Raw genomic sequence first — 7,748 nt, forward strand, 5'->3', positions numbered from 1 at the left:
TGTGACTCAAGGGCCACAATTTTGGGAGCAAAGTCCCCTAAAACTACTTATTTGTAGCCCAAGCTGTTGTTCACTGTTAGTGCCATACCAGGTTTGGAAAATCTTGAAAAAAAGCTTGTTTAAAAACTTAGAAATGATGTTCAGCAAGTAATTGATATGGGTTTTCCAGTCCACAACAATCACCAAGAGTTTTTTTCCTTTACACAAATGACCATATAGAAGTTAAATCTACTTTTAATAAATCTATATGTAATCTGTTGTTACTGAAAGAAAGTTTGAAATAAATATTTCACAGTTCAAGGAAATGTGGTCACAGAAAAAGAAATTCTTTGTGGGAAGATGAAATCAGAATCCAGTCTTCCACAGGAAAGAAATCAGTATCCTCTGGTCACTCCTGCTCTCATCAATCCTGAGTAAACCGGTTGGTTCTTTCAACACCAGTGATGATCAGCTGACCATCAACACTTCACAGGGGAAGAGCATGTAGTCTCCAAATGCCAAGTAGCTACAGTGACACTGAGAGAGGGAGGGGAGGACTAGAGCTGAGCAGTGAGCAATAGTTCACTAGATGTGGAATACAGAGTGGGAAATGCAGCAGCAGAAGATCCGATAGCAGATATACTGACATAGTGAGAGGCACGTGGAAGAAGAGAGACCATCAACTACTCGTGACTCTTGAATAACCTGTGAGGAATTGATTTTTGATTGGATTGGACTTGCCCTACATCCTTAGAATTGGGAAAGATGTGATCAAGTTGCTCTATTTTTGATGGACAAAATTATGACTTAAGAGATTCGTTGAAGCCATTTTTTTCCAATCTGGTCTGTTTTTGACCCAGTGGATATCATTCAAGCGATAACTGGAGGATTTGACTAGAACCGATTGTAATGCTCTCCCCATTTAGGGGAGAAATAGATGAAGTAAAAATAGACAGAGACATGAAGATACTCTGTGTTCATTTATTCTTTTTACCTCTAAAGGATAGAGTGGTCCTGCATAGCAGAAGAGAAGAAGTAGAAGAAGCCTAAAGGGGGAAAAAAAAAAGCATGCAGCAGTTTGGCTAGAAACCTGGGAGATTTTGAAGAAAAGGAAAGTTGAGACACGTTATCTGGAACACGTTCACAAAAGGTAAGCTGATTACAGTTTTAGACAGAAGGAAAGTTATTGCATAACAAATAACTTCACTCATCAATAACTGTGTTATTCAGTGTTAAATGCAATTATATGTTCGAGTGAGAAGTGTGTTGGCTGTAATAAACGAACAAAAAGTCTTATCACCACTTCAGCATTTATGTCACAGCCCAGCAGGCAAAGTGTGACTCCTCAAAGAGGCTAGGTGCAGTATCACAAAATATTAGATATTAATATCTCTTCGGTATTCAGCAGTCCGCTTCCTAGCAACTGAGACTATTGAGAAAAACCAGATTGTGTGAAAGAAGTTGTCTTACTTTGATTGAATGTCCGTGTTATACAGCTTATACACACAGTATTATCTACATATAGCTCTAAAATATACATAATTGATTATGTTGGTTAGCAGACAATAAAGCTATTTAAAAATTTGGTTAAACTGCAAACAAACAAAAATCAAAAACAATGAAAAACAGGGTTTTATTTTATCTTTGTTTTGTTGTTATTGTTGTTGTATTTTAATACAACGTTAAAAATAATGTTATCAAAGTTTACCGCAATAAAAAATTATGAAAAAGAAAAAAAGTTGTGGCCACTTGCTAATGAATGTTTCATCCGGCATTGACCTGCTGCTGTGGTGCTTTTGGATTTAAGTCAGCAGTATTATGATATGACAGCTTTTTTTTCATGATTTGAAGTAAATAAGGCTCCATAAAAGCAAAGTTAGATCAGTGCCATTATATTAAGGAAGCAATAAAGAAATAACCAAATTAATTCAACATGTGAAGAAAAGCAATACATGTTTAATAACTGCTATGGTGACCGGAATGTCACTCAGTTGTAGCAGATATAAGAACTGGTTTTTGATAACATTTGTGCTGTGGATTTAGTGGTGTCAGTGTCCATCTTTCTGTCTGTTGGTCCACTGGGCCAAACAAATCTCTGTAGCTACAGGATGCATTGAAATTTTCAGATCAGCTTTAATGAAAAACACCCAGTAGCCTAAATAATATTGTCAACTTTCAACTTAATACTTTAGCAGTGTTGTTTTGTAAAGAATCTTTTCCTAGTTTAGGTCAAACTTAACTATGTTTTGTTTACAAAGCAGCCTCAGAGAGGCAGATATTGTCCATCTCCTAAGCACAATTTCTTTGTGTCCTACTTTAAATTTCAAGTAGGAATTCTTCTTAAAATGAACCACAAAGTCAATTTAACCTGATAGGATTTGCATACCAGCCTTTTAATAACATCATGTAGGTAAAAAAAAAAAAAAAAATCACATAATTAAAACTATTTTGCTTATCATGGCAATTGCTGGTTGTTTCTTTTGGATTTACAAATGGAATAATAAAATAGTAAACTGAAAGATAAGGAAACCTAAAAGATATATGACATATGTATGAGTCTATCCTGAACAAAAAAAAAAAATAAGCATGGCTATTCATCATCATTATTGTTTACTAAATAGCTAATGAGACTGAATCAGAAATATTCAAGCTGTAGGTGCTTGCACATCAGAATGTCCTTGGATCAGAGTTGGCCTCATTGGACTAATATTTTTCTGTGTCAAATAAGAAGTTCAGGGGAAGTTTGATAGTAGAGACGTGGGGATGCTGGATCACCTTGTAATACTAAGCTTCAGTACATTATGTACTCAGAGTGCAATCCTCATACATGGAGATATTATATGGAAAAAGAGGCTGAAAATTCTCAAAAAAAAAAAAAACAAGAATAAAAAATGGCATTTCAAAATGAATTTTATTTTTAGACATAAAGTATCCTAAAGTATGCAAAGATCCTATGGGAAAAATCCAGTAAAATCATTCAGACTGTACTTATGCCATATTGTATTACAATGCTACTTAGTGTACTTTAAACATTTTGCACATGATATGCCTGAGACGAGTCATTAAGCCGAAGCTTTCTCTATAATGATTCGCAGTTTTCTGTCGCCTTTATAACGTTCCTCTTCAAACTCACAAGGGAATCACACACCTCATCGCAGCACTCCAGTGACTAATAGTGGTGCCAGCTGGAGGAAACAGAATATACGTCACATAAAATGGCAGGGCATTGGATTAGCTGGCTATTTCTGTACCTTGTTGATGAGTGAAATGTGTATTGTATATATCACAGTATATTAGTAGCTGAGAAAGTGTGTCAAATAAATGCTGCAAAATAATATATTATTTTATACTATTTTTCATTGAGAATGTTTTAAAACGGAACTAAATGTCTCATTGAGAGATACTGATTTCTGTACAGTTTGAAAATCTGCTGATATGTTTCCATGTTTGTCCTAATTATGCAGAATCCAACAAAATTGATATAAAATGCTTCGAAATACAGATTATTGTGTATGGTAATCAGTGGCTGTAAGATTTAGATTACACTTAGATGAAAAACCAAATCACTAATGACAAAATACTTTCTAATCTGCTAACTAGCATCTGCAACAAATTAGGTCAAAGGCTTAGACTGGTAAATATGACAATGTTTGATTCTGGACTGATGTTCGAACAGTTTGATTAAATATTCACAAATATATCCTTAAATGGATAGATTGCACTGAAAATCAGGGAAAGAAAGGTGTAATTGATAAGACAATGAATTTCAGGATATTTAATGAGATAAACATTTATTCATATAAATTTACGATTTTTTTGGCCTTGGTGATATTCTTAATCTTTTCTGAAACAAAGATTGAGAATATATTATTCACAGTTACACAATGTGTTTTAATACTTTGCCTGTCCTCTCTTTGTAGGCGTCTACATTTGTGTTGGACACAGCTGTGTACTTCGGAGAGCCTGGTCAGTTTTGTATGAGCCAGGCTGATAGTGTGAAGCCCTGTGGCTGTGTTCCACTGAGGCATGAGTGTGGGAAGAGCCCACCACCACAGCTTCCTGTCCTGTGAAGAAGAAGGCCTTAGATTGAGTACCATGCCAGCTGTGGGCAGCTTTGGCAATGGAAAGATCCACACAAGGCGCAAATACCACAGCCGGTTTGTCAACAAGTCCGGCCAATGCAACATACACTTCTCAAACATGGATGAGAAGTCTCAGAGGTATATATCGGACATTTTTACAACTTGTGTGGACATCCGCTGGCGATACATGTTCCTGCTATTCAGCCTGGCGTTTGTGGTATCCTGGCTGACGTTTGGCTTGGCATTCTGGGTCATTGGCCTCCTACATGGTGACATGGACAATCATGGAGAGGACGATAGTTTTGTTCCTTGTGTTACAACAGTCAACTCTTTCGTGGCAGCTTTCCTGTTCTCTGTTGAGACCCAGACAACTATTGGCTATGGAGCTCGCTGTGTAACAGAGGAATGCCCAGCAGCTGTCTTCATGGTGGTCTTTCAGTCCATCATGGGCTGCATCATAGATGCCTTTATGATTGGTGCGATCATGGCTAAGATGGCAAGACCCAAGAAGCGCGCAGAAACACTGTTGTTCAGCCATAACGCAGTAATTGCTATGCGTGATGGGAAGCTGTGTATGATGTTCAGAGTTGCTAATCTGAGGAAGAGCCATATCGTGGAGGCTCATGTGAGGGCCCAGCTGGTGAAACCCCGCTACACAGAGGAGGGCGAGTATATCCCCTTGGATCAGATTGATATGAATGTAGGCTATGACAAAGGCACCGACCGCCTGTTTTTGGTTGCACCTATTAGTGTCATACATGAGATTGATGAAGAAAGTCCTCTTTTTGGCATCGGTAAGCAAGATCTTGAAACATCAGATTTTGAGATAGTAATCATTCTTGAGGGTCTGGTGGAGGCCACAGCCATGACAACACAGGCACGCACATCTTACCTTCCTACAGAGATCCTGTGGGGTCACCGCTTTGAGCCGCTCATCTTCGAGGAAAGGAACCAGTACAGGATAGATTATGCCTACTTCCACAAAACATTTGAAGTACCCTCCACCCCCAGATGTAGCGCCAAGGACATGGAGGAGAGAAAATTCCCAACATCTGGCACCAACTCCTTCTGCTATGAGAATGAGCTGGCCTTCATCAGCAAGGATGAGGAGGAGGAAGGAGATGCAGAGAAAGAGCAAAACAGAAGATGTTCATCTGAATCAACAGCCACAGACCGCGATCAACCATCCTCCCGAAGAGAATCACAGATTTAACCTTGGTCTGTATCATGAGATAGATGTGGATGCAGCTTGTGTTGAGGGTCCTGTGATGGTCATTCTGGTGACATGAGGGCCCCACTAATGACATCTCTGCTGCAGGTGGAGGACAATCCATCTCCATCTTACAAAGATGAAGCTCAAAACCTCAGTGGTGGAACTTTTCGCTTCTCTCGGACGGTTACTGAGTTTTATTAGATGCAAACAAAACAGTCATGTTTAAATGATAGTTCATCCAAGTAATAAAGTGCATGACAACATAGTTTTGTATAAATATTTTGAGAAATGTATGATAGTTTGGTGGAACCATCTATAGATGCCGGTTCCTCAAATGTACAGTGTGCTGTGGAGGTGACATTGGGAGACGTTTAGAAAACCAGACGTGTAGAACATTTCTCTAAGCTTCTATGATAGAAAATCAACTTTTGTCCTAATGACATAACTTGTGTGAACAACACATTAAACATATTGCATTAGACAATGTCAGCAGCTCACCTTGTTAGTGAGCACACACAAAGCTAATTAACATTCATACAGAATGGACGGCACACAGTAACCGAAGACACATAAAGTAGTTATAGATATTTAACCACACAAGGGAAAATACCATTGATAGGGTATCATATGAATATGTTTGTCTTTTCATTCATTCAGTGGGATACATTTGACCTTAAATGTTGTTTATCTTAATTCTTTAAGCACCCAAGACACTTATGGAGCCCTGAAGTATGACGTACCTACTGTTATTGCTGCTTAATCTGGGAAACTGTAGTTGTGGAGCACAGAAAAGAAGTTTAGCTTGATCACAGATACAGATTTGAAAAAAAAAATGTGCTCCTTGAGTTAAGACAGTGATAGAAAAATACAAGCTTATCATTTCTACCCATGGCTGTTTCTTGTCAAGCATCTGCCCGGTAAACAAAGTAAACAAAGGTTAAATAATAAAATTATGTTAAAACAGCCACTGAATTTGATTAAAGATTTGCTTAAATTGCAAAGCAAAGTCAAGACAGAGGTTAGGCTTCTTTTTAGTGAAAAATAGTGTTTCATATAGCAGATTGTTTTTGTTTTTTCTCATTATCTCATTTCATGGTGACCTAGCTGTGTCAAACAATTCTGACTTATTAAAATACTGCAGAACAGATCTGCCAGTTTTGACCCATGATGTAGCAGCATCCAGGCCTGCTTTCCAGGAAAACTACACGGAGGGTATTACTAACCTGGAGCTGGATGAGGACAGGCGTAGGAAATAGCCAGCTGAACATGCTATCGTGTGTGATGTTAATAAAAGAGCAGTGGCACTCTGCAAAAATGTTTAAAATTATATTTCTTAAAAAGTTGGTTGGAGGTCAAGCATAAGGAGGCTGACAATGGTTCCAACAAAGGGCAGGCAAAGGCAAAAAAAAACACACCAGCAAAACAGCAGGGCATTCAAGAAAAGGCAAAGATAAGATCATTCTGAAATAAAAAGACAAGAATTCAAAATAAAATTTGAAAAAAAAACAAAGCGCGACATACAGAACATAGACAATCAGAGATGGGGAATCAACTGACTGAACGCAAGAGAGGAAGAAAATAAAAGCAGAAACCAAAATGAATGCAGGTGAGAAAATATAATCTATTTGAGAATAAAACAGGGAAACAAACAAAAACTAAAAGGCAGTTTTAGGGTTAGTAGACTGTTCTTTTCCGTTAAGTAGTCATTATGCCAGGTTTTTTTATGCATGTGTGAGACTGCAAGACGTAGGTGTGAATGAGGGTCACAAATGAATGTTTTATTTCAGTTGCTTAAATTTGGAAAACCACTGTTAAAAATACAAAGGCAAATATTGATGTTTTTTTTCTTTTTTATAATTTAGAATATTTCCATAAAGGAAATGTATGTATTCATTTTAGGTGCAAGAAGCAATTTGTTCTGAAATAAAATACAAAGTACATATTAAGCCTCCTCTGGTGGATATTTTGCTTTAAGTTAAAACTCATCACAACCTGAGGATATCTAATTAAATATAATACAAGATCTTGAAGTCTGACCTTTTGATTTACTTCAAGACATGAGGACACTTATAAAACGGAGGGATCTTAGTCCTCCCAATTTGGTTCTTAAAGACTTGATATCATTTAGAGGGCACTCACAAGCAATAAAAAGGGTCTGATTAAAGTCATCTGAAATGATTCACCATCACATGGCTGCCACATGGAAGACAGGACTACATAAAATCTGTGTCCTGCATTTATTTAAGCACAAACACCGACAGCACTGAAAATTTATTCTACTGTACTTTTCTTCACCTGCTTGTTAGTTTATATACTGGCCTTTTACTTTATGGTTATTTGTTCTTTTCCTTCTCTTTGGTTACAATTGGAAATAATGCTCTTTGTAAATATTTTATGCATCATTGTTATTTTGGTTACATAAGGATAGAAAGCTTCAGAAAGTAGATGCAACACAGCAATATGGTCAATCAGGT

At 37.3% G+C, this 7,748-nt stretch overlaps 1 protein-coding gene across 1 annotated transcript; it reads left to right on the forward strand.

Annotated features, from left to right (window-relative positions):
* The first annotated feature begins 528 nt into the window (after nucleotides 1-528).
* Nucleotides 529-7,214, forward strand: kcnj12b (potassium inwardly rectifying channel subfamily J member 12b). The gene is made up of 2 exons (XM_079252803.1): nucleotides 529-1,129; nucleotides 3,900-7,214. The coding sequence occupies exon 2, from the start codon at nucleotides 4,006-4,008 to the stop codon at nucleotides 5,272-5,274; it is 1,269 nt and encodes a 422-aa protein (XP_079108929.1). The 5' UTR covers nucleotides 529-1,129; nucleotides 3,900-4,005; the 3' UTR covers nucleotides 5,275-7,214.
* The last annotated feature ends 534 nt before the right edge of the window (nucleotides 7,215-7,748 follow it).

This window comes from Telmatherina bonti (genome assembly GCF_933228915.1).
Source record: "Telmatherina bonti genome assembly, chromosome: 14".
In the NCBI taxonomy this organism is placed as follows: domain Eukaryota; kingdom Metazoa; phylum Chordata; class Actinopteri; order Atheriniformes; family Telmatherinidae; genus Telmatherina; species Telmatherina bonti.